Raw genomic sequence first — 26,835 nt, 5'->3', positions numbered from 1 at the left:
GAATGATATCGAGCCATATACTCCTGATAGTCTTAGCCAGCGGAGTGTGGGTACCCTCTATGGCCTCGCTGCATCTAGCACGCCAGATGTGCCAGGCTGCTATGCTACTGCAAATCTCCCATCACTGGCATGAGCCTGGTCTCCAGTCACCTATCAGTGGGGCTGTGACAGGTACTGTTGCAATATGATGGTGGGAGACCTGAATGGCTAGTCCTCCCCCATCCTCCTCATAAGCCCTGACCACTCTAGCCTCGGTGGCCCAAGCGACAGTACGCCAATTGATCGATGCCCTGTCCATAGCGAAGATGTAGAGAATCCGCTGTCGAATCTGCTTAGCCTTCGGGCAATCCCAAAGGCTTGATGTCATCTTCTTGTGTCGACGTTTCCAAGATTCCAACACTTGATGGTCAAGTGTGAGACGTTTACTTGCAAGGAACAGATGCTTTGTGATGGGCTTGCAGTAATGTTAGGTACAATCCTTTTTAGTGTGATGGCCAAGGCAGAGAACCCAAGGGAACCAATGAGCTCCTCCATGGTATTTTAACTCAAAGAGACTCTGATATGATTACTTGATACCTTGCTGCATGTGCAAGATTGTTGTTGCAAAGGCCACTGGAGTAGACAAGCACCAAGGAGGAGTTGGTGTTGGGAATCAAGGTCTTACCTGTGTGAAGCCACTCTTATGAGGGAGGGAGTATCTATGTGTGAACTCTCTCTTAGAAGGGTATCAATAATATCTAGATATTTGTGTGTGATTGACATAAGCAATGATGTCACCGAGGCAATCTTTGTAACCTATAAAGGTACATGTACTTTCATTGAATTAATCAAGCAAGTGTCACATCATTGACTTGTGTACTTTCACTCTCCCTCTCTACTCTGTACATTTGGTGTCAGAGTTGCCCGCATGGCTGCAGCCCACGCAAGATATGCTGAAAATTGCACAAGAAAGCATAAATTGAGTCCAATTTTGTGTCAAAGAGAGGAGAATTTCAAGAGTCTTACATGAGTTTACCTCTCAAGTCCCAAAGGATTCAAAGACTATGAGAATGAGTAAACATTACAAAATGTCTTTTAGGGGTTTTGGTCCACTTGATTGCAAAGAAGATAAGTGAAATGGTCTATCGGTTCGCACTACCTCCGGGACTCAAGATTTGTCCAATGTTTCAAGTCAGTTGTTTGAAAGAACTGTCTTGGATGACGGTGATGAGAATCTCAAGGACATGACTAGGTATGTTCTCTTGGAACCTGGGGCGGTTCTGGATCAGCTTACTGTATGGTTTGGGAATAATGTATATTACAAGTATTTGATCAAATGGAAGGGACAATCAGAGGTTACATGGAGAAGTGTGCATAGTTTAAACAGTCACTTTTTCAGATTATTGTCTGTTACTTAGTTAGAAAGCTAAACACAGATGCTCTTGAGATTGGGGACCTTACTACAGATTCTTGAAGGATCTCTGCTTCCAGTAAAGATTTCTAAGTGATCAATGTATGCATCTTCCGCCTGCCCTCTATGGAGTAGAGTGAGGTATCACCATCTGCATTTTAAAAGCTTGGAATGGGGCTGAAAACAGACAGGGAAGAACTTCATGTAGGGAAGAGAGAATAGGCAAGGGATATGTGTCTAGTGTCACACTTTTGAATCACAACTACTAGATTCAAACTGGCTAGTCATTTAGAATAAGGAGCGCTGTTTAGGAATGTTCCTCATACTGCAGCTTATATTGTGATTGATTTTTATTATTTAACTTGGCAGTTTGTCTAGGATATATTTTTCTTAAAGATCCATTGTTTTTTCATTACAGAAATCTTGTGCTAGTACGGGCAGATGTTGGGCGGCTTCCCTTTGCCACAGGGACAATTGATGCTGTTCATGCAGGTGCTGCATTGCATTGTTGGCCATCTCCCTCCAATGGGGTGAGTTGATTATGCTTGATTACTTTCATGGGCTTCTTATGAGTAAGGGTGCTGCTAGTGCTTGTCGAATTCATGGTTGCTTCCAATCTAGTGGCTTATATTTATCAAAGAAAAGTACCCAGTAGCACTTCATCAGATGATAGAAGTGTGCATGGGTGAAATCATAATCTAGAAATAGTTGCTACAGCTTTATCATGGACAAGGCAATCTTACTAGTACATGCCCGTCCTGGATGATGATGTTATAGCTAAATAATCTCGTGCTTAATATGTCAGAACTGATTTATACTGTGTTAAGTACATGCAAAAGATTCACTGAAGGTGTTGTTATGTTTGGAGACACCAGGTGGCTGAGATCAGCCGAATACTTAAGCCTGGTGGTGTCTTTGTTGCCACCACAAATGTGACAGAGGTGATTAGGCCTGTAAGACGGGTGAGCTTAGTCACAATTCATTCTTTCTTTACAAACAATTGGGGTTAGCGCCAAATGGGACTCAAACTTGATCAAGTGACCTGATTTGCAGGCGATACGACGAGCGTATGGAGGACCGGGGATATGGACTGAGAGGGAGTTGGAGGAGCTCTGCAAAAGTTGCGGCCTTGTGAACTGGTCAAGAAATCGAAGATTTGGGTTCATCATGTTCTGTGCTCAGAAGCCTTTATAAGCTCAAGTAGCAGCCTCATGTAATGATGTGTATATGCTCTCCCCTCACTCAATATTTGTAAATTGGGGTCTTGTTTGTCATGTAGTTTTTGTACATTGTCGTCTATTTATCTGTGGTACTTTCCTTGAAAAAGGAAAAAAAAAAAGGAAATCAAACAATTTTCTTGAGAATCAAATTATTAATAGTGATGATTAATTTGACTTAAGTTCTTTGACTTAAGTTCTGTGAGACCTTGCAAATTTAGTGGCTTTGTTTACTTGACTATCTCACATGAGATTAGAATAGATTAGAATAGTCACAAATATTGTTGGTTGTGGGACTACCAAGGAGTCACTAATTCAATAACTCGTACTAAGCATGTGGCTTTGTTTGTAAGAAAGCCTTCAAGCTTCTGTAAATACTCTTTATTATTTGCTTAAAGCCAACTAGCTTTAACCCGAGTGGTTGTGACTGAAGCTTTGAATTGTGGCACCTTAGGTTTAGAAAATGCTCACAAGCAAAAGAAAGATATTTGCCTTGTAGCAAAAGGAGAGGGACATGTGCTCCAAGAAATCTATGGAGTTTCTTCAAATCTTAGTTCCAATACATTGCTTACACCTTCCTTTTACCAAGGCAGGCCAAATAACGTAATGCACAATAGAAAGAGTTGTAGCTCTCGCTAATTTTGTAGGTGTTTGAACAGTAGAATTGGACAAATGTCACAAAAGAAATAAGAGTTGTAACTCTTGCTAATTTTCTGGGTGTTTGAAAAGTAGAATAGGACAAATGTCACGAAACATTCAAATACAATAAATTAAAATGAGAGGGAGAGGATGAGTAATAAGCCCAATTTGAATCTGAATATTTAATTGATAAATAGAAACATTAAGTTCTGTTCGTAAAGTGTGTATGCATGAGCAAAAGAAAACAGAAAGAAAAAGAGATTTAATTAATGTCTACAGAGGACTCTAAAGGGTCTACAAGATTAAAATATTTAAGGTGTTACATATGATCCATGGATGTCAAGACAACATGCAAAAGAAAGATACTAGTTGCCAAAAAAAGAAACAAAACAAGGTTTGTGCCACGCAAGCCTTGTGTATACAATGGAGGAGAAAGAAAGTTAGTTATATTAATGTCTACAGAAGACGTCTAGGATCTATGAGACCATATATATACAATGCTACCATGGATATACAGAGCCATGGAAGAATTGAAAAGATAATGGAAAAAACACCAATGTGTATATACATTATCTAAGATCATCCGTCCTCAACCAGTATCAATCTCAAGCCAAAAAGAGGGTCAAGCCTTTGCAATGGGAGCATGTCATGTTGGCAAACAACCTCCTAGATCTATCTTCATGTGGTGAAGGGTCTTGATGAGAGAGAGAGAGAGAGAGAGAGAGAGAGTTTTGTTAATGTCTTTTGGGGATTGGAAGGATCCATGAGACCAATGATGAGGCAATATGTGACATAAGGCATTGCTTAAAACATATACAAATGATAAACATAAAAATAAAATACATAAAGTTGTGACATATGTCGAGAAGGCACTAGTAGGCATAATAAGCCAAAGCTTGATAAACATAAAAATAGATGAAGTTGTGAGGTATGTCCAGAAGGCACCAATAAGTATAATATGCCGAAGCTTGGTAGGATTTTAAAGTAGTGTCAAGACATCATCTGTTGGTGGATTGCGAAGGAAACAATTTTTTGGATCATCACAAGGCTAAAAATGTTCCTTTACCCTCGGTGTGGCATATGTGCTTTAGGGTGGACATGCTCTTTGTTCTTACATATGGTTGGGCCCTCTCTTTCTACCTCAATTTGGAGCCTATGTAAAGAGACTTGGATCTTGCCCATAAATATCCTTAGTGCATGTGATAAATCTTTAGATAACATGTCATTTGAATAAACCCATGTGTCATCACTATTAGAAATTGATCTCGGTATAAGCTCATCCTTGACAGGAGTGTCTCTAGCTTTACCTATGTTTTATGGATGTAAATCTCTATTGAGTTCTTGCCTCAATAATGCATGGAAGTGTCCAAGATACTAAAATGGTGGCAAATGCATCCATAGAGAGACCTTGTGCTCTAGTATACCACCAACTATCAATCCCTTGTGACTCAAGATGCATGGATGAGGATAGGGTTAGCCATGGGTGTTATCTACCCCGTCTACTTCTAACACACTAGAGTACCCTCTATATGTAGCTATCTAAAATTAGTCAATCAATGTGGAGAGGGTAGACTACAAACTCTCCTAGAATGGAGAGTTCATAGTCACAAGAGCATCATGACCTGTAGTCTCTCTATTAAAGTACCCTAACAAGATGTGAGGTCTACAACCCAATATGGTGTTCCATGAATGGCTATTGGTTTAACTAGTGAGTCCAAGAGGGCGAGCAGGCTTTAGTTGGACTTGTTATTAGAATTATTCTTGGAAGCATTGTCTCTCCAAGCATGGTGCATACCCCCTCATTAATCTTGCCGCCGTTGTTAGTTTTACGAGACTTTTAAGCTTGAGAATATTTCATCAATGCTTCCACTTCCTATCATTCAACGATAAAACTGCCTTTTTGAGCCTCTCACAACTTGTGTGGAAGATCATGACTTCGTCTTTCCAAGGTTAACACACAAATTATTCCTTATAGAAAAACATGTAATGTATCCAAGTGTCTTTGCAACCCTACTACAGTGTGCAATGGTAACACTATTCGTATTGAATAGAGTAGAGATTACTGTCTTCACTAAAATGGAGCCCTTCCCATCAAGTGTGTTGATGAGATCTACAAACTCACCTAGGGGAAAGCAAGGTAGGTGGACCCAAAAGTTGTCCTTGACAATACTTTTACATTGCTTTTTTTGGTGATTTAAGATATACTACAAATCCACATAAGGTAATGTGCTTTTAGGATCTCTTATACCTTCAAAGCACTAGAAACGCTCATTAACTCTTAAAGCAAGGTAAGGTGGACCACTTCCAAGGTGCTTTTTAGAATGCAAAAAAGTTGTGTAATTGGTCCACCTTACCTTGCTTTCACCTACCTCAGTAGAGTCCAAAAAGGTTGGCAAATAGGACATGGTTGCTTTATCCCAATCAGCTTCACTCTGGCACGCCTTGTTTGTCCTTGTGTTTCGTGTAATTTTGTTTACATTCCTTGTATCTCTTGCATGCAAATTCTATATTTCATTATTTAGCCTAGTGATTTGCCAAGAAAAGGTTGATGCATTTCATTTTTTTCACATCCTTCTACAAATTTTCTTTGTGGTTTCATGTGATATTTAATTCATCTTGTACTCCATCCATTCATGGATGTGCAATGTCCTACATTACTTTTTCAAATCTTCTTGGAATGTATTGAATAAGAAAAATTTGCTTTCAATTTAGTAGCCACTTAGAGTCTTTCACATCTGAAATATATAGGCCTCCATGTTGTCGTCCATGTGTTGAGAGAGAGAGAGAGAGAGGACTAAAATATTATCTTTCAAAAAAAAAGAAGGGTTCTTGATAGTGGGGTCAACTCATAGGACTGGTCCCAAATCCTTAGCCTTGTAACCCACAACAACATTGTGTCTTGAAAGATTGCGAAACTCCTCCAAAATCAAGCTTTTGGGCACAAAAATCACATAGTTTCAATAAAAGTTACTTTAAGGAGCAAAAACATTTGGGCATATGGTGCTTCAAACAAGCATTTAGCGCCAATGATAGCATACATGAGCTAATATCTAGAAAAAACAAATCCATTGGATTCATACGGAGGCATACATGCATTTGGTATTGATGGAAGCATCCATGAGCTAAAATAAAGCCAAAAAAAAATGTACCCATGAAGAGTGTTGGAATGTAAATTGGAATCCACTAGATTCATGAAGCATATTGGTTGTTGCATGACGGTTAGAAACATGCAATTATGACATGGGTAGGTTCAATTAACAATCTTCTTTAACTCTAGCATGTACATAATTTGGCATGCAATTTGGTGATATCACAAGGGTTCACATGGCATGGGATGATGCAGTAGACCAAAAACTACATTCCTATCACTTCAACTCGTGTGAATATGCATACAAGATCAACAATTTACAGCATTCAATGTTCACCGATGGTTAGCTCCCCTTTGCCTACTCAATTTGGGTTCTCCTTAGGGTTTACCATGTATGGGAGGTATGCCTTGGAGTCAATTTGGGTTCTCCTTAGGGTTTACCATGTATGGGAGGTATGCCTTGGACTTACTTCCTCCCTTGTATTTTTTCTAGTTGGGCACCTTGAGCTTCTTCACTTTTCCTTTTTTTTTCTTGTTCTTTGCTTCTATTTTCTATAAAGTTCAATGCTCCACCCTCATCAATGTCATTGTGCAAGTGACGATGTATTGCTCTATTTCGTAAGGCCCCTTGTATGAGGAATAGTCTTATTGAGCATGCGAGGGCCTACTGTCAGTCCCCACTTTAGACACTGGATGTTGGCCACATATGTGGCTGGATGGTTGGGAGACACCTTATGTAGACTCGACACCATGCTAAGGGGTGCATGTTAGTGTAGGCTGATTGGCCGCACTGTTGGATATTAGGAGACAGGTTATGTAGACTTGGCACCATGCTAAAGGATGCATGTTAGTGTAGGCCGATTGGCCGCACTATTGGATAGAAGGAGATCTTTTTGAGACTTGTCCTTGGATTACTGAGCCCGAAATGCCTCGGATGTGTAGTCTAATATGGTTCCAATCGGATGATGTAGTCGATTTGGCCCAAATGGACTAGTCGTAGGGCGACGGGCCTACAATATAACTAACCCTCGATACATATATATAGATCAATCCAACAATCTAACTGTTAGCATAGTTCCTTCTCTTTTTAATAAAATTGTCACCTTCTACCTCCTTTGGCTTGCCCACATACCAGTAATGCCATTAGTATGTGCATGGATGTTGATTAGATGGTTACATACTGATGCCCAGAGTTGCCACATACTGCTGGTTACTATGTGCATGGATATTGGATAGATGGTTGCTGATGCCCAAAGTTGCCACACTGCTGAATCCAGCCAAAAGCCATATTCTAGTGGTATGTGATGTACTGATGGCAAAGCCAAGCCACGTTTCTTTAAACTAGACAGCCATGTACTAATGCATTGTGGTTGTTCCGTGCTGATAAGAGCACGTACCAATAATAAGAGGTCGGTACATGGGGGGCCATTTAGTCTGCTTCACCGATCATCCCCCCTCCTAAGGCTCCTTGAAACCTTTACTCTCCTTTGTCAGGCCAAAAACCACCACTTCAGATCGATTCCTTCTGCAAAGTGAGCACATCTACAGAAGTCCCTTTTTAGCTGCAACTCCCATGTATTTGCAAATCAAACACCCAAACTTTGACACATCCGATCAATGACTCAAATCAACTTGTGGGTAGCCTTATAGGTCTTTCAAACACTCGGATATCAATATTTTGGCCATTGTGTTGGGTGGGTTCTTTAATAAGCCTGCAGAGAACCATTGGAGGGTACTATGGTTTGGATATCAATTTTTTGGTCTCCAATATGCCCGCAAAGAACCATTGGAGGGCAGCATGGTTTGAATATGAATTCTTTGGCCAATCGTTGAGTGGGTTCTCTAATAAGCCATTGAATGACAGCTTGGTGAGTGCATCAGTTAAACTTTGTGCAATACTCTTGAGGGTTACATGCAAGGGTCTTTTGTGTTTTTTGGTGTGATCCGAAGAGCTTAAGCCAATGTGGACTGTGGAATCTCTATATTTAGGAGTAGGGCCTTAAATCATTAATCTTTTGTATAAATACCCCACTACAGGAATGAAACACATCAACATATTGTTGGCCTTCAATTTTGGTCTTACATGTGTGCTCTTTTATTAGCCAGAACTTCATTAAACTTGATTACTCTTCTCTAATGTATATACGATCACTGGATTGGAAGAAGCCCCGACCACATTGACCACGGGCCACCTTGGCGTTGCTCTCAACCATCCATGCAACACCTTGTTCTGTCCTCAACCACAAACGCGACTGTTGTAGCACCTCCCTCCACCAACACTCCCAATAGCAAGAGTAACTGATCATCACATGATACAAGAGTGCGAAGTGCAGAGGAGTCCTTACACTTCTTTCATTGAAAGTCCCTGGTATAAGAATGCAATATACCAGAGATCTAAGAAGATAAAAAATTAGTTAAGCTTCGAAAGAAGAAGATACACAGGCATGTTGTTTATTCCATGGATTTGGAACAACAGTTTTTGATGACACGAGTATTCACACCGGTCCCAACTCTATATATATATAAACAAGTCATATACAAACGATTCACAAAACCTGATTTATCTTACATTTATCCTGAAGCTCTTCTGAGATGGCAGGAACTTGTGGTCTTTTGCTATGCAAATCATGGTACTGTATGTTCTCTCTTAGCACAGTTGCATAGCCGATAGTCAGACCACTATTATCATTACAAAAAAAAAATTGGGCAATTTCAAGCACTTAAAGGAATCTTGAGATTAAACTGCAAGAACCAATGACCAGCAAGGCTTTCCAATTACCACAGGTTTGCTAACTAATCCAACCGCCGTTCACTTGTATAAGGTTGTATACGACCGGCCATCTCTCAGATTACGACTTGACCTGTTCCTTGCCGTATATCAAAGATAAGGCGACTAAGCTCTGGGAAAGTAGCCGCAAGGAGCGTTTCCAGAACACTGTACGTCAACTGCTTTAAAAAGACTGTGGACTGCATCAACCAAAAACAAAAGTATACCACCTCAACTAATTTGTATACACTCATTGGTTAAAATTTTCCTACTGAAAATGTGCCCCTTCCACAGGCTTTCCATTATTCAAGTTAACCCCTTTTACAGCTTCTAAGGGTCTTTACAGACAGGATTCCTGCCTGATAAAAGAGGAGATCTCACCAGTGGATCTCGTTCTGATGGTGGGTAAGGGATATGTTTGTAAAGACCCTAGACTGCTGGACCCACAAGGCAACATGAAGCAAACAACGCCATCACCAAGCTCAATAAACAACAAAAGGCCAGTGATGCAACCCACTCATTTGACATTCATGGGACGTGTACACGTGTGTACCTGAAGGAAGTAATAGATATCCTTTGCACATCTTGTGTATTGTTTCTTGCCAACCAAGCTGACCAAAGCTGCGGGACCACCCTCTAACAGACGAGACATTTTGGTGATCAGTTAAACAGGTTATAGCAGTAAAAAAAGCCTCCCCAATGCAAGATGAAGATTTGATAAAGTCCTTTGACACAAGACCATGCTCTCCGTGTAGACTTGGGGAAAACAGATATTCAAAATAATTTAGATGAGGGTCAACACTTGTGCATGTATAGCTTAAGGGTTAGCCAACACTAAAAACTGAGCCACGTGTTGCTTATGCATCGCTAACAGATGTGTAGCACATCTTCAATACGCTGTTAAGAGTTGTGAAAGTGAGTTGGACTACAGATGAAAGAAATAATACCTGGAGATGGAAAAACGTGTACCTGTATGCGCTTGTATCTATGTATCTATGCACATGTAGGTAGGTTAGGTAGACATGTATGTATGAACACACATACATACATAAACATTTGCTATTCTACCAATGTACTGCTTCTTCTTCCACAGCCACCCACAAACATCTATGCATCATCGTGTTTGTCATCTAATTCAAATCACTTACTTTCCTTCAAAAACTGACCACCAAGCAAGACTTACCAACAAGAACTTCATACACCGCACGTGCACAACGTGAAGCCTCTAGTTGTGACTCCAAAAATGCAGACTGATCCAATTCCTTGTGCACCAATCATTCACTTTCCTTCAAAAACTAACCCCAAGCAACACTTACCAACAAGAACTTCATACACTGCACGTGCACAACGTGAAGCCTCTAGTTGTGACTCGAAAAATGCAGACTGATCCAATCCCTTGTGCACCAACTGCTTTGTAACTTTACTCGAAGTGCTGGCTGATACAGAAACATTATCGTCTTTTTTTGCTTTGGTGATGAAGACACCTCCCGGCCAAAGAACCTGCAAAAAAACATTGACAGTAAAATGACCTTGTCTCACACAACCCAAAGAAAGTTGGAGCAAACCATCAGTCATTAATCACTTACAAACTAGGATTATTATAAACCCATACCTCCTGAACCCATCTTATAGATGATGCCACAACATCTTCTCTTCTAAGCCACTGCACTTGGGTAACCAGCCAGTCATCCACAGCATCCCCCATACCCAGCTGCAATATTTGTTTTGCCATCCAGAATACTTGACGTCTGTGCAAGCCCATAAGAGAGTTTTGATGCCACATGCATGAATACTTTTTTATACATGTTTCCTTTAATGGCGATTAACCATCTAATAAATTGCTTCCAAAAACTAACCTTAACCAACCCCTACGTTGTAGCTGGAAGACACCATCTACCAAATTCAGCAAAGGTAAGGTCAATTTTGGAGGTGTCCACTGCCCAAAGTAAATTAAAACATAATTAAAAGCAAAGCCCTCTTAAGTTTGTTCATTGTATGCGCATTCTTGTCACCACATAAAGATGTAAAGATGGAAGTGGTTTTTTGGCAAAGCAGGCATATAGTGTACCTCAGGAGGGACTGCTAGATCATCCTCAAAGGCCTCCGATCCCCCCATAGACTCTTCTAGCAATAAATCCGAGCCTACTCTTTTGATCCTTTTGTTTGTCAAGTGATCATTCTTTTCATACTCCGACACACGCCGCTGTGAAAAGGTGTTGGCTCTGGAGTCAGGCACTTGCAATTCACTGTCAGAATGCCAGCCCTCCACTAAACGGACACCTTCCTCTTCAGCAACATCTGGAAGCCCACCAGACTCATCATCCGAAAAATGCTCTAATCTCTCTCTTTCCAAGTAGGACAAGTAGCTGCCAGAAGGTGCTTCTGATGAACTCTTGAAAGTATCTCCAGTAGCATATGGAAATGTCCTGTCCCTTGGAGGTGATGGTGGGGCACCAAGCTGGCGAAAAATACCATCCGAGACCCCTTTCAGTTGCCGAACCATATCATCGACAGCATCATCAACATTCACTGTCCAAACCAAACCTAGTTAAAAATAAAAATCGGCTATACTTAGGCTGGATACAGATATCCCCCCGCCTGTCCCATGGGCCTGGGGTTGGACAGGCAATCTTGGCAGGGGGCAGTTAGGATGTGCTGCCTGTGGAAGGGGATATCTGTAACAAGTCTAAGGGTCTTTATACACCATCCCTTGCCTATTGAAAAAATGACACATCTTATGATGGGCAGGGGATGGCAGGTAATAAACAGGGAGTAACACCGACCACCGTGATCGCCCAGCCACAATTATTTGACACGTAAAGACAACTAAACTTGATCACCATTGCGAGAGAACATATACACACTTTCGGCAAACCGATACCTGCTATGGTTTTTATGACTGAAGAAGACTTGGAGAAAGCATATTTCTGCCAAAAAAACGACAGATCAATTCATCTCTAAAGAACGCTATGCTCTGGAAAAACATTTGAAATCCACAGCAATATCCAAAAAGTACCTTTGAAGTGACGCTCAAAAAGTCCCATACTTCATGCAATTCTGCAATACTTGGGATGGAGAGCAAATCCTGTTACCATAAGAAATTGAAAAACATAAGGCTCAGGTTAAAAAGTATTTTTAACTTCAGTGTGATGAACCACATGCGTGTGTGCAATGTAAAGAACATAAAACCCTTACACTGAAGGAGCACCTGTTTGAACATAAAAAGGAACTCACTTTTAAGTATTTGTCCAGCAAAATGCATCGATCACGGACAAAGGCATCATCCAAACTTGATGACAAAATCCTTTTCGGAGGCAACTGAAGATTATACTGTGGCAAATCACGAAGATTTCGATGGAGCTGCTCAAAATTGCGAAACCTATAGCAGGCACCCACAAAAATACTTATGCTTGAATCTTTCAAATTAAAAACAAAATTATAACATTTAAAATTTCAAAAAATCAATAATACCTTCTTTCCACAAACCATGTGTTGTTGTCGGAATCAGTCACAGCAATTGAATAAACAGCAAAAGTATTGGATGACATCTTCTGTAAATGAGCTCCAACTACCTGCGAACGAGCTGCAGGAAGTCAATGACTAACACAGACTGGAAGTCTGATAGTAACAACAACATGGGTTGCTACAAAGCATGGCAACACATCTTTCCAGTTATTTTGATTATTGATGTATTTTACAACTCTTCTCACCCAACAATTCAGTTTGGAGGCAGCCGAATAGGCTACATTTTGTCCGCTTATTCCATGAGGATCATTGAGCCAGTCTGAGACTTGGTCAAGCTGAACACTGCCTGTAGAAAGCTGTATTCCTGGGTTGTCCCAATAGTTCAGACTGCCATCTTGATTAATGGCAGATTTTTTCAGTTTCTGCCAGCCATCCAAGCCGTTTGAGCTTCTGGATTGTGGATAATGCAACTTCATTCCAAGGGGCTCATCCAGAAGCTGATCCTCGTGCTCATAAGGAGTGTCTGTGATCATCGTATTTGCCGATGGATGTTTCCCAACCTGCAATTCAGAGGTCCCGTAGTTCTGAGAGGCACCACTATAGGCACCCCCCCCTCGAATCAAACTGCATCCATGAAGTGGATTGCTCAAAACAGGCTCATGCCTTTTGTCCAGCTTCGGCAGCTCAAAAGACTGTCCACGGATTCCAAGCTTTGCATTACCCCCTAGCTGCAGATCCTGATTTATCTTGGGTGCTCCAGACATTACAGAAGAGCCCTTGACAGCAGGCTTTAGGTTGTGCTTTTCCAGAGATAATCTTGCCGGTATTTCACTACTTGTCCGGGGAGGAACAATCAAGGGAGTCATCTGATTTGGTTTTGCCAAAGTCCTCTCCAAGTCCCTTTTCTTGTAGTTCCGCCCTTTTGCCCAAAGATTGTCTAGATTCTCAGGAGCAAGCGTGGTGGTCCTCCTTTTACTCACAGCCTCAAGAACTTGGGCCCAGTCCCCTTGTTTTCCTAGGAAATCTATTGAAGACATAGATGTCTTGCTGGCATCCCGGTTGTGCTCACTTTGATTCTCACTTTCTGAATGTCTTGAAGCCCTTGAGCTGCCTTCTTTGGAAGACTTCCCATTCAAACTTCCATCCGTTGCTCCTCTCTCAGATTTGTTACTCTGAGACTTCTCCTTTGCTGAAGCTGTTGCTTTTTCAATGGCCTTGTTAATGAAACTGCGAAAACAGCACAATCAGTTCAGCAAACAATTGGCATTGCTTCCGTAGAACAGTAAGCTTCAGAAAACCAGTGTAAAGTATACAAACCCAGGACTCGCAAAATTCATGATGGGCCGCAAAACCGCACATGCTAATAATTCCCGTGCCAACCCTCTGAGGAGAGCACATTGTGCATCTTGCGGTTTTAAAAGGATAGCAACCACTCCACTCATTAATTGTTGTAGAACCTGGCAAAAGAGCATTTGTCAAGCCCTAGAATAAAAGTAATCAAAAACAAGTCGTGTAAATCAAGAGGTGTATTGAGCAGATCACATCCGTGTGTCAAGAGAGGCGATAGGTGGTGCAGCACAGGATAGGTTGAAACTAGAGGACAGCATACAGGTAGCCAATTGGTTACCTTGCACTCAAACTCTGGTGACAGAAGAGCAGGATGCAACTGGTTTTTCTTCATTAAAACTAGTTTCAATCTTTCCTCTCGGTCTTCAGTTGAAAGAGTCTCAAAGAGTTTAACACCAATGGTTGCTTTTGTCTGTCTGAAAAGATCTAAATGATTACCCACCAAATCCACAAGATCCCTGCAGCCTTAAAAACAACTAGTCACAATCCATCACCCCCCAAACAAACCATAGAGTGAAGCATTTCAAGTATACTACTGATACATGTGTTCGGTGTGCATTGCACCTTGTCATCAGATTGATCAGGTTGATGTGCTTGACCCGCTGTGCGACTTCTCCAAAAATATCATTGATAAGAGCTCGTATCTGCTGTGGAACATCTTGATCTGGTGAGAGTGATGAGAACCACAGATCTGTAACAAACTCCTGCACAATGCGGTGTGTGAAGTCATCAATGGAAGCCTCCACCACAGGTGAATCAATTTTCCTTCTCCATTTGGTGGATAAAGGTGGAGAACAAAGGAGTGGATCATTGCGAGATATCTGATGCTTCAGCAAATGTGAGAGCTGAGAAGGGATGTGTCGTGCCTCGACCCTTTTGCGGATCTCCAGATCGAAAGACAAATAACGCACAGCAGCTAGTATCAGCATTGCAACAGGGATGTTGAGGCACATAAAATTGCTGCTCACTGCAAAACATACCAACCCCAAAAAAAAAATTAGCATGATATGCACAAAGCAAACACAAATAAGTTCCAATGAATAATTTAGTATTGCAAAATTCTCCTCTAGGCTCTGATAATGAATTGCCAACACTTTTCGGTGGGACATGGCAGCAACGATATCTCAAAACCAGCCTGAAGCGCTAATACCAATGTCACACACGGAAGCTCTAGGAGTCTTCTTTCAGCCCTAAACACCATCCTGGAACAAGCTGTTGCAAAACGCACACAGAGATACAAAAGAGAGAGAGAGAGAGAGAGAGAGAGAGAGAGAGAGAGATAGCTGAGTATTCAATGTGTGAAAACAGTATTTTATCCAGCCCTAAAAAGGGTATTTTTCTGGATTTTTAGGTTTTATTTCTTGTTTTGTGGGTCTTTGCATCAGGCCACACCTTGGGACAGCAGCCCACTCTCTGCTACATCAGTGTTTTATATCAGGCCACACTTTGGGACAGCAGCCCACTCTCTGCTATAGTAGAGGACTTCAGCATTTTTCCTCAGCTCATGGGACAGCAGCCCACTCTCTACTACACAGTACAGCACTTCAGCGTTTTATCACCAATACCTATCTTGGGACAGCAGCCCACTCTCTGCTCACCATCTCACATCACCGGGACAGCAGCCCTCTCTACTTATCTTCACCATCGACACCACTCAGGATAGCCACCCTCTCTGCTCCTCACCATCACTCAGGTATTGCAGCACCCTTGTCACCAGATCTTGCACCACCACCACTCGGGACAGCATCCCTCCTCTCTGCTCCTCACCACCCCTCAGGTATTGCAGCACCCTTGTCACCAGATCTTGCACCACCACCACTCGGGACAGCATCCCTCCTCTCTGCTCCTCACCACCCCTCAGGTATTGCAACACCCTTGTCACCAGAGCTTGCACCACTCAAGACGGCAACCCTCTCTGCTCTTCATCATCACTCAAGTACCACAGCACCCTTGTCACCAAAGTCTGCATCCCTTCCGCTGCTCACTACCACCTCGGAGTGCCTCTGCATCCACCAACGCGAGCCTTCGACACCGACCACCTGACGGATTGCCTTGCCTCACATCGACACGAGCCTTTGTCACCGACCGTGCTTCAGCTCCAACATCGTCTTTGCTTCTGCACTGGTCTTCTTCTACTCAAAGTCACCTCACATCAAAGGGCTCTTGTACATATTTTCACTCACCATCATATATACACTCACTCACCCATTTCATGCTATGTTGTTTTGCTCTAATCTCACGTACATCTGGTCCTTTCGTCCCTTTTCCCTCACATTCACTATATTCATAATGTACAAAAAGGTAGTACAATCTTGCAGCCCTTGGCTGCCTTCTAGAAAAGGTGTAAAGCCTAATCTATATATACCTAGATGAATCCAGGAACATGTCCAAATTCACCTTTTAGGAACGTGCATGTTATATACTCATGGTAGTCAACCCACAAGACTATATAACTATCAACTCCATTATGCATAGTATGGACTAGATACTACAACATCCCCACTAACGTCATCAGTGCCCAATAGTGGGTGTAGAACTCTGTATCAAGACATGCTCTCACACGCATTCCACACACACACACACACACACACACATACACACATAAGAGCATATATTCACACAAAGCCCTTCGTACTAAGTTTCTGTCAAACCTCCGGAGATGCAGGGTAGACTCAACCGTGCCTTTTATAGGCATTGGGAACTACAAGTGGACTAGCCGTCTGCTGGTTGGCCAAATCCTAGACAAAACATCTGGACAAGCTGCAGCCGACTGGTACTAAGTCTGTATGGGCTGGCCGACAGCATCCCATTGTCCTCCACTAGTCCTTTCCTTCCCATATCAGCAACATATGCTCCAAACTCTAGTTCTATCTGGTTCTTTATCTTGTTGCCCCTTCAAGATTAGCACTGGGATTACCCAATGCACGTCTTGCACATGACATACCAAGGCATGATAGCTATGAAGAAGTTGCAGCAAATGAGATTGGGACTCGGTCAAAAAGCCTCCAAAGTGCTTCAACGGATAAAGACCACCTTCCTGGATACCTGTGGCAACAATGTACAAGGTGCTGGTGTCGATGATCTCGAGGACGGAATTGTCAAAATAGACACCATATCCTTTCTCCACAATCCAAAAAACTGAGAGGAGATTGCGATGGAGAGCTTGGGAACATGAAGCACATCCATAATGGTAGAAGGCTCGCCCAAGGAAGAGTTAAGTCACACATTACCAACCGAAGAGGCCTCTAAGTTAGAAGCATCACCAATGGACACCGTCAAAGAGCTAGGACGAATGTCATGAAGAATGGTCCTATCAGGAGTCATGTGAGTAGTACACCCACTATCAACCACCCAATCCGTAAGACTTGAGATGAAAGGAACTGGAAAGTAAGAGGGAAGCTCCTCAATACTGATGAAGACTCTCTCCTTGGTGGAAGAGGATTTTTGAGTTTGGTTGGTGGATGAAGAGATTTGATTGGAGGGTTTCCTAGCAGAACCGCCTTCTCTCTTCTTACGACAATCAGGCTGAATGCGGCCTTTGAGAACACAATAATGACAAGTAAGCTCTTTATGAGAGGGCTTGTTGGTAGATTTGTGGTCACCTTTGTTACTCATGGAAACCTTGGACTACCATTTGCTTTTGCCCTTAGCCTAAAGAAGGATCTCGGAAGTACCCTGGCTGGTCTTCTTTCTCATGGCCCTATCCTGAAGCATGCCAACAATGGTATGTAGATCAGGAGTAGAAGGAAGAAGTGATCTAGTATCACAAAAACAGAGAAAGTCTTGGGCAATTTGGCGAGGAGCCAATTGACAAAGTCCTCGTCAGTAGCTTTGCTCCCCAAAGAGACCAACAACTTCTGAATGGTTATGAACTCCAGAACAAAATCCATGATGTTAGCAGTATCGGCGATCTTCAAGTTGGAGAGCTGATTCTCCAAGGCTACCTTCTGAGCCGAGTTCTCATGGTGATACCTCCTCTGGAAGTCCTCGTCAATAGCTTTGCTCCCCAAAGAGACCAACAACTTCTGAATGGTTATGAACTCCAGAACAAAATCCATGATGTTAGCAGTATCGGCGATCTTCAAGTTGGAGAGCTGATTCTCCAAGGCTACCTTCTGAGCCGAGTTCTCATGGTGATACCTCCTCTGGATGGTATCCAATAATTCTTCTATAGTTTCCTCATCATTGTCATCAAATTGACGAGCAATAGAGGGTTTTATGTTAAAGAAGCTAAGGCATAAGCCCTTGCATCTTTACCAACCCAACATCAATCTCAACTTGAGGAGAAGTAGCATCGGGAGAAGCATTAGTACTAGAGACAATACCCCATAGCCGATGATACTGAAGAAGAGTCTTCATCTATAGTGCCCAATCAAGATAATTGGTTTCATTTAAGATGGATTCCTTGGGAGGTTGAGGAATGGATGATGAGATGACAGTCGGTGTAGAAGCCATGGATCCTCCTCTTGAATTTACAATGGAAAGGCTGCAAGTAGTTACCCAGGGATTACCCACTCCTCCCTAGACACTAGGTGGGGTGAAAGAAAGAAGAGGCAATCGCCATGGGTCACAGCCACTGGTGCCTGATCCGTGATTCTTGCAGTACACCGGGTGGGCAGATTCGCAACTGCTCGGATGGGGACTACTCTCCATCCAAGCCGTTAGCGAAGGCCCGCAGTACGGCTGAGACAGCATCCACCTCAGCAGGTCATCCATGAGGGTCATCTCATGGAATGTACGGGGCCTTGGCGGAGCACATTTTATACGCTATCGTGGTTGCTTGAGGCAGGAGCTTCAGAGATGCCTGGTTGGTGGCAGCATTGATATTTTGATGATACAAGAGCACCACTTGGGTGAGAGCAGGATCCGGAGATATGGTTCGGTGATGCCTGGTAGATGGGACACCTTTTGGTCTGCAGGGTTTGGTCCTTTGGGTGGACAGGGAGGAGTATGCATGGTCATTGCAGATGTATGGCAGTAGGCCATTGTGGATCAAGGGATCATTGTGCTAGGTAGAGCACAGTATGTCATTATGAGGATGCATGATGAGCTATTGGGCGTGCTCAACGTCTATGCGCCCAACCATGCTAGTGCCAGAGCAGAGTTCTGGACCCAGGTTACGGATGCATTGCCAGAGGCCGCACATTGGTGTGTCGGGGGAGACTTCAACATGCTTGAGGACCCGGCCGATAGGGTGGGAGGCAGTCATGTTACAGTGCACGGCACAGAGGGTTTTGCATGTCACTGAGGATCACTGATGCATGGCAGCATGGGGCCTTCTCCCGCTCTCAGGACAGTCTTAGTTTCTCTCGGTCGGATCGCCGGCAAGGAGGGACTAATCTATCACGGATTGATCGCTTTTATGTGGGTGACTCGTTAGGGGAGCGAGGGGGCTCCGTCGGCATTCTCGCTGGCACCTCATTTTCAGATCATGCGCCAGTTATCTTGACATTTGAGGAGAGGACACGGGAGCCCAGCTTGCAATTGAGGATCCCAGAGAGAGTACTTACAGATCCTAGTCTCGCTAAGGACATTGAGAGGATCTGGCATGATAGTAAGTGCTCTGACCAAGATGCAGCAGGCCAGTGTGCCCAGCGACTCATCAAGCTTAGCTCTTTTCTGCACGCTGCAGCTTTGACACGGCTGGGAGAGATTCGCGAGTGGGAGCATCGGCAGCTGAGACGCAGCCTTGCTTCGCTTCAGCGCCTTCAGGAGCAGCAGCCTGCATGTGGCCTGCATGTGAGTGGGTGGCGTCCCAGCTGAGCCAGGCACGCCAGGAGGTTAGAGAGGCAAAGGAGCAGAGACATGAGTTTTACTATCGTCGCCACGCCTCTCAGTGGACGCAGCTTGGTGATAGAGTGACTGGGGAGTTTTTTGAGATTACTGGACCCCGCTATGCAGGAGTCCGTCAGCTTGGGAGGCCGGATGGATCGGTAGCTACTGAACCTAGCTACTGAGCCCGGGGAGATCAGAGCCATTGCCACTGGATTCTATAGAGACCTGCTTTCAGCGGAGTCAGCCACTGAGGATCAGGATGCTTGCAGACAGACTGTGGGGGCCCATGTGCAGAGGAGGGTCACGGATCGTATGCGTACAGTTCTTGGTGCGCCTCTTTCAGAGGTTGAGCTTGCTGAGGCCTTGAGGGTCCTGCCGCGACATAGTTGCCCAGGGGAGGACGGACTGACGCCTGCCTTTTTTATGCGCTATTGAGACCTTTTGGAGCCAGGCCTCCGCAAGGGCTTTCAGTATGTTTTGGACACTGGGGTGATGCCACAGAGCTTTTCAGAGGGTTTGATCTTTCTTATCCCCAAGGGGGAGGGAGTATCAGATGATATTCGACATTGGAGACCTATTACGATCCTCAATACTGTCTACAAGGTCTTAGCAAAGGCCTTGAGTTTGAGGATCTAACCCTTCCTGGGGGAGTTGATTCATGCTACCCAGACAGGATTCGTCAAGGAGCGCAGTATCCTTGACAACATCTTCACCTTCTGGGAGGCGACGGCCTGAGCTAGATTTCTTGGTGAGGACTTGGTCGTGATGCTTCTCAATTTTGAGAAGGCATACGATAGAGTCGATTGGGGTTTCTTAGAGGGCACTATGCTTCGCCTGGGCTTTGAGCCAGGTTGGATTAGAGGGGTGGCGGCTCTGTATTCCACACCTCGTAGCCAGGGTTCACGCCTATCGAGCTAGTGGCCCCACGGTGGATGGGAGCCTTTACACAGTTGGAGATCCTGATTGCTGTCAGAGCTTGCACCGAGGATGGCAGATGCCTCTACTATGAGATTCAGGATGAGGGCAGACTTCAGAGAGTGGAGGTGGAGTCGCCTTTGGTTGCAGAGTGCACCTTTCAGAGGATACGGGTAGTGGCCGCCGCTTCTCGGAAGTGGCATATTGACCCAGACCCTGCAGATGTGCTCCCGGATTGGCGCATATGGGCATATGCAGCGCGCCCCTTGGCCCGGCTACAGTGGGACCCTGGGGAGTACGAGTGGCATGATCCTTATGCATCCCTTGAGGCCACAGAGATCACCTTTTTCCAGTATACTGTTCGGCTGGGGCAGCATATTTTGACGACGAGGAGGATGGTCTCTCCAGCTGTAGCGGGGCACTGGCGGCTACAGGGACTCTCACAGGAGTTCCTGGAGGATTTTTGGGCCCGGCTCTGGGCTAGTCGACAGGCCCGCAGGATCTCGACTTTCCAGCGGGTCGCCCACAAGGGCTCAGCAGTTGGCACCTCGCTTGTCTACAGCGGTCTTCCGGCGGCCTGCGTCCGATGCAGCCACCCTATGGAGACACAGAGACATTGCCTATGGGATTGCCCTCAGGCTCAGCAGATTTGGCTGCGGATGCTGCGTATTCTGGCCCCCCACTCTCCAGAGGGTATGTTTACATGGGGTGCCGCTGCTTGGTCGACTTCGTCAGGGCCTGCTATGGGCTATGAGATGGAGCAGGACAGTCAGGCCATCAGATTCATTAGGGGCCAGCCTCGCCTTGTTCCGTCACCGGATTTCTCATCCGCCAGCTGGACACGGGAGAGGGATTTACGATGGGAGCTCCTCAGCAGCCTCACCATCTGGTTCACCTGGAGGGCCCGATGTTTCAGGGCCTTTGAGGGGAGACTGGAGCCACCAGCAGAGACTATACGGGGGATTTGGCAGGAGTTGATCCACACCCTGCGAGGACAGTATGACCGCATCCGGGGCGACTCGGATGAGGCGATCTTGCGGCGCCAGGCCTTTCACACCACCTGGCGCAACGGCCCCTTCTATACCCTACACGCGGGATCCCCCCGTTGGCATTACAGGCCACCTGTTTGGCTTTTCCCCCCTCCTATTGTATGATTTAGCCCCTCAGTTCTTTGTACTGATGCTTGTACTTTTCAGCACCTAGGGAGAGTCTCCCGGGCTGCCTTGCTTTGTTCACTACTCTGTTTTTCTTGTGAGCAGGAGAGGATCTTTTGTAGCCCTACGGGCGTTTTTATATAACTAATGAAAGGATCTTTTCTCGGAAAAAAAAAAAGGTGATTTGGGAGGTGATTTGAACACAACAAGAGCGTGATGCTTGCAAGGAGGCCGGTCGACTACCCCCAAGGGTCACCCCCTCCTCGGGCTAGTCGCAGACATACCATAACTATACAAGGAGTTCCAGCACACTTTCATGCGAGGAAAAGCTAAAAGCAAGCTGTTTTAGGTTTTCAAGGCTGGAAATCAGATTTACAGCAAATTTCGGGGTTATATGAGCATTGTACGAACGCCGTACAAACTGTACGATCAACGGTGCGGACCATATACACTGTACAAATGTACCCATATAAGGGTTCACAATCTGAAATATTGCTATTCAGCTTTGAAATGGCTGTTTTCAGGCATATATTGGCTTTTCCAGACAATTTTCAAGCTTTTTATGCCTTTCCGAACTAATTCAAGACTGTTGACAGCTTATGGGACTGTTTCTCTTTGCATGTATTCATTTGGGAAGTGAGGTCATCACGGATATTTTGTGGAGATCTTCCATGCTTGATGGAATCTTTGGATCTAAAGGCATCTGGATATTTTGGACCTCTCAAAGCTTGTAGCAGATAATACTCCTTGGTAATACGACAAATTCCAAGGGGGGGAAGGGCCATTTCAGTCCCAATGTGGTGTCAAGTATTCAAGTGTGCTTGTGGGTTTAAGTGGATAAATTATGTCAAATTAGTAGTCATGTATGATCCCCTAGATTATTAAACTTACGGTGTTGGATCCATAAGAATGGGGCAATGAAGGGAAGAGAAAATTTGTCACACAGCAACAGCAACGAGCGAGACAAGCAGACTGCAACACCAAGGCCAGCAAAATCCAGAATTCCACCCTAAATACTTGTCAGCCAACTGCAGCCAGCAATCAGCTACTTAGCAGTGGCCCACTGCCAGCATATGCACTTCTTTGGAGAGCCTTTCAGCACACTAGCCTCCCTCATTCAACCACCTCTCAGTATCTTCTAATCACCATAGTTGATTTCCAAAACAATAGCAGACTTCCACACGCAAAAGTTTCTGTTCAGCCTCCGGCATCCTTTGCTCAGCTGGGGTCGAAGCAGACAATTGAAATTGCTCGATACGACGATGGGTTCTTGTTTTACATCTTAACTTTCCCGATAAATATATTTACTAACAAATTTCTTTGTTTTGATAAACATGGTTACACTGATAGGTTTGAATGAGTTCAAGCCCAGCTCTGGCTGCAATGATGTTGCCTACCACTAAATAAATACAATGTTCTCTCAAAAAAAACAAAAAAAAACAAGGATAGAGTTTCATCTGAGACCTAGATTAGGTCAGGATCCTCTAGCGTAATGCTTTGAGTGAGAACCCACTAGCTTAGGGTTGATAAAGAGCCAAGTAATCTTACAAAAACTGTGCAAGGATCACTCCTCTTAGTTTCTGATTGAAGAACTTTTCAGCGATAAGAAATGGGTTCAAATTGACAATGAAAGAGAGGCTACGTACGCAAGAAAAACCGAGAAAGAAGAGATCTAGGTAAGGACGGGGGGGCTTACATGAGAGCAAGTAAGCTAAGCCGAAGATGAAGATGACCCAGAGGATGGTGCGCCTCTTGGCCTCCTCCACAAGGTCCTGCACTCTCTCCATCTTCCGCCTCCTCGTCATCCTCTGCTTCTTTTCTGCCTGCTTCTTGCGAGCCCAAGAACATCGAATTGCTCATCCAACCTGCCACTCATCCACTGTCTCTCTGCCTGTACAGAAGACCGCGCGTATCCCCCTTTTGTGTGTGTGTGTGTGTGTGTGTGTGTGTGTGTGTGTGTGTGTGGAGAGAGAGAACCCCGCCCTTGCTTTGCTGTGCCCACTTCGCCTTCTGTACCTTCCTGTCTATGCCAACCCCGCCTTTCCCAAACACTTGACGTGGGTGCTCCTCCAAAACCACCAAAAATGACAAAATTCAGAGCTGGACGATCTCAAAAAATATTGATGGTGATGATGATGAATGAGCAGAGTGATTCAAAAACAGCATAGCCTAGCTTAACTACTAATATAATCAAGTAGTTGGAAAACCGAGCCTAAGTCATGGTAGGCAAACTTAACAAATGATTTAGTACAATAGAAAAACTAAGATTGATTGGAATTTATTACATGGGAAAAGCTTGATTAGTATTTACTTGGATGGTTAGAAGCCAAGGTTGATAAAATTAACAAAGGACTTAATTCTAATGGGCACCCCAAGGTAGGGACATTGAGGACAAATGACAATGAAAGGGTGGGAAAGCTTGATTAGTGATTGATTATGATATGGACTTGTATAGTTGGTTAGGGTGGGAGACTAATTAGTACAGTTGCTCAAGAAAGGACCTTAATAAAAGCTTACATATGGACTTATAATGATTTAAAAAATCTTTAAACAATTTAGTGAAAGAGTACATAAGGACTTATAATAATTTAACTTTCTTTAGTCAATGGAAATCAAATTACAAAGATAGGCAAACGTGAAGTCCGTTAATTTTAGTTAAAAGTTGAAAGGGACACCTACTTGTTGAAGCTTATATTAATATGTGTATTGCTTGAGATTGGAAAATGTATTTAATGTTTTAGGCACTCCCAAGCTTAATGATACTCCAACAATTTGATGCTTGCAAGTTAGTCAAGCAAAAACTCAAGCTCGTCTATTATGAGAGGTACTTCATTAAGGAAGTTTCACGAAACCTCCAAACTTCTTCTTGTAAAGGGTAATCAACCCAAACATGTGCCCTTTTCAACAAGGGAAGGGTTCTCATTGCTCAACAAGCTTGAGGGACGAAGGGGGGGACTTTTAGGAGGGAAGGGGGTCAAAATGCATCACTCCTAGTGGATAAAGGATATACTACATGAATTTCAATGAAATATTTTTCTTTGTTACATTGACCAAAGTTTTAAACATTTGAATGAACTGTACTACTTTTATATGTACATTCAAGTAAGGTCAAAGACTAAATTTAATCGGGGAAAAACATAATAGAAGTGATTTTTTTTGCAATGAAAGGTTTGTCCTCAACATTCAAATGGTGTAAAGGGCTGGAAGCTTTACCATATTATGACAATGATACATGAATTTTCCATTAATAGGCGATACCTTAGTTTTTGGTGATCCTTGAATATTATGTTTTTGGCTAACCTTCTCCAAGAGCAAGTAATATGTCTTATTTGCACTAAAAAGGAAAATATTCAAAAAAATGAATCTATAATAATTTGCCTTTTTTCCCTCTCTCTCTACGTTTGTCTCTCCTCACAAAAGATATTTCTCTTACCAAAATAATCAAGATGATGTTTCAAGTCTTGATAATCTACAATTCACAATAGTAAAAGTTAAATGGAACATATGTTTTTTACACAAGTTCAATATTATAAAAACACCTTGACCCTCATCTTTTAGAAGCACCACAGTAAAAGTTAAATGGAACATATGTTTTTTACACAGGTTCAATATTATAAAAACACCTTGACCCTCATCTTTTAGAAGCACCACAGGCATATCAATGAAATAATCCTTATAACCAGCAATGCACCATTCATAATAGGCTTCTTACCCATCAATAAATAAGAATCTAAAATTATTTCCTTTATTTAATTTTAAAAATATGTAGTATAACTTTTCAGTCATCTTGTTTTTAGCTTCTTGATCTTTTCTGTTTATTCAATACAAATGAAAAACATTTGTGTATGTTAACCCAAATTGGGGTTAACAAGAGTTGCCACTGTAATTCTATATTCAAATAGCAAAGACGGAGACATCACAAGCATGTATGATCAATCTCTGAAGTAATGGTGTCCAAATCTATAAATTGGACGGGCTCCCAAAAATGGTCAAACGAAACACTTATGGATGATCCCACTCCAAGAGTGTGTGGCAACAAGCTAGAATGGATTCTTTGTGAATGTACTTCACGTGTGTAATATGAGATCAAGCATTGGGCACTTAGTCGGCCATAGTTCAAGTGTGTATAAACATTTATAGCCTTGTATATAAGTCACTTTCTCTAATAATACAAGATCCTCTCCCATTGTGTAATCAAGTCTTGCTCTTACTAATTCTCTCTCTAATCTTCTTCTCTAATGCATGCTAGTAAGCTTGTATGAGTGTTGTGAGGTGAGAGGAGGGATGAGGACCTGTAGTCCAACATGATGGTGGGACAAAGCTCATGAGAAACAATGATGAAAACTGCTACCCCAAAGAGGTGTGGAGCTTGGAGTGTTGTGAGGTGAGAAGAGGGATGAGGACCCGTAGTCCAACATGACGGTGTAACAAAGCTCATGAGAAACAATGACTAAAACTACTACCCAAAGAGGTGTGGAGCTTGGATACCTTCTCTAATGCATGCTAGTAAGCTTGTATAAGTGTTGTGAGGTGAGAGGAGGGATGAGGACCCGTAGCCAACATGATGGTGTGACAAAGCTCATGAGAAATAGTGATGAAAATTGCTACCCAAAGAGGTGTGGAGCTTGGAGAGCTCGAGGGTTACAAGCTCGGCCATTGGAAATATCCCTACAATGGTTATAGCCTGCTAAGGTAATCTCTTGTGAATGTGATTCTAGGAGAGGTTGAAGCGGATAGTAACATATTTTCAAGTCTCTTAGTGCTCGAGAGGCCATGGAAAACCCCGCTCTTCCCCATGACATCATACCCAAACATCGTCCAATATGGTGATCAAACTTTACAAGCATGTGGGGAGGATCGCAAAGTTTGGTTACCATTGGACGATGTTCGCTAAGTCAAGTAGTGTCCCGTGCAATTTTCAAGTTTCTTAGTGCTCGAGAGGCCATGAAAAATTCCTCTCTTCCTAATGCCATTGTACCCAAACATCATTCGATGGTGACCAAATGCGAGCATATGGGGGAGGAGTGTGACCAAAGTTTGTGAGCATGGGGGGTCCCCCCCTCCACATGCTCACAAAC

General features: G+C 43.4%; 2 protein-coding genes across 4 annotated transcripts in view; one reads left to right on the top strand and one right to left on the bottom strand.

The window, feature by feature from the left end:
* The window catches only part of LOC147607390 (putative methyltransferase At2g41040, chloroplastic), a 111,275-nt gene extending 108,581 nt beyond the window's left edge, over positions 1-2,694 (top strand). Inside the window, exons 6-8 of the mRNA XM_086790386.1 lie at positions 1,809-1,920; positions 2,266-2,352; positions 2,444-2,694. Of these exons, the coding sequence (XP_086646512.1) occupies positions 1,809-1,920; positions 2,266-2,352; positions 2,444-2,584 (340 nt within the window). The 3' untranslated portion in view covers positions 2,585-2,694. The remainder of the gene's footprint in view (positions 1-1,808; positions 1,921-2,265; positions 2,353-2,443) is intronic.
* A 5,632-nt stretch (positions 2,695-8,326) lies between these two features.
* LOC147607389 (uncharacterized) lies at positions 8,327-24,309 on the bottom strand. 3 transcript variants are annotated; one of them, XR_015264687.1, is made up of 16 exons: positions 23,454-24,309; positions 14,478-14,880; positions 14,194-14,371; positions 13,884-14,023; positions 12,812-13,793; positions 12,573-12,673; positions 12,336-12,480; positions 12,118-12,186; positions 11,983-12,028; positions 11,170-11,630; positions 10,958-11,037; positions 10,714-10,849; positions 10,418-10,601; positions 9,655-9,737; positions 8,904-9,301; positions 8,327-8,699 (listed from the first exon to the last, which is right to left on the bottom strand). XR_015264687.1 is itself a non-coding variant. In XM_086790385.1 (15 exons), exons 1-15 carry the CDS (start codon positions 23,560-23,562, stop codon positions 9,179-9,181), a joined length of 3,240 nt encoding a protein of 1,079 aa, XP_086646511.1. In that variant the 5' UTR covers positions 23,563-24,309; the 3' UTR covers positions 8,829-9,178. The 3 variants fall into 3 exon arrangements, 1 of the variants encoding a protein (XP_086646511.1); XR_015264688.1 differs by lacking the exon at positions 8,327-8,699 and having other exon boundaries at positions 8,829-9,301; positions 10,285-10,601; positions 23,454-24,011; XM_086790385.1 differs by lacking the exon at positions 8,327-8,699 and having other exon boundaries at positions 8,829-9,301.
* Between the last annotated feature and the right edge of the window lie 2,526 nt (positions 24,310-26,835).

The sequence above is a fragment of the Cibotium barometz genome, chromosome 55 (genome assembly GCF_041138505.1).
Source record: "Cibotium barometz isolate CiBa-2024 chromosome 55, ASM4113850v1, whole genome shotgun sequence".
In the NCBI taxonomy this organism is placed as follows: domain Eukaryota; kingdom Viridiplantae; phylum Streptophyta; class Polypodiopsida; order Cyatheales; family Cibotiaceae; genus Cibotium; species Cibotium barometz.
This window is presented reverse-complemented; position numbering and strand designations above follow the sequence as displayed.

What these genes read in the sequence shown, in the direction of transcription:
- LOC147607389 (XM_086790385.1), bottom strand. Translation starts at nt 23,562, where the DNA reads ATGACGAGGAGGCGGAAGATGGAGAGAGTGCAGGACCTTGTGGAGGAG. An exon ending in AGTCATAAAAACCATAGCAG is followed by an intron (nt 11,631 to 11,982) that starts GTATCGGTTTGC and finishes TGGTTTGGACAG; the next exon opens with TGAATGTTGATGATGCTGTC. An exon ending in CTATAAGATGGGTTCAGGAG is followed by an intron (nt 10,602 to 10,713) that starts GTATGGGTTTAT and finishes GTTTTTTTGCAG; the next exon opens with GTTCTTTGGCCGGGAGGTGT.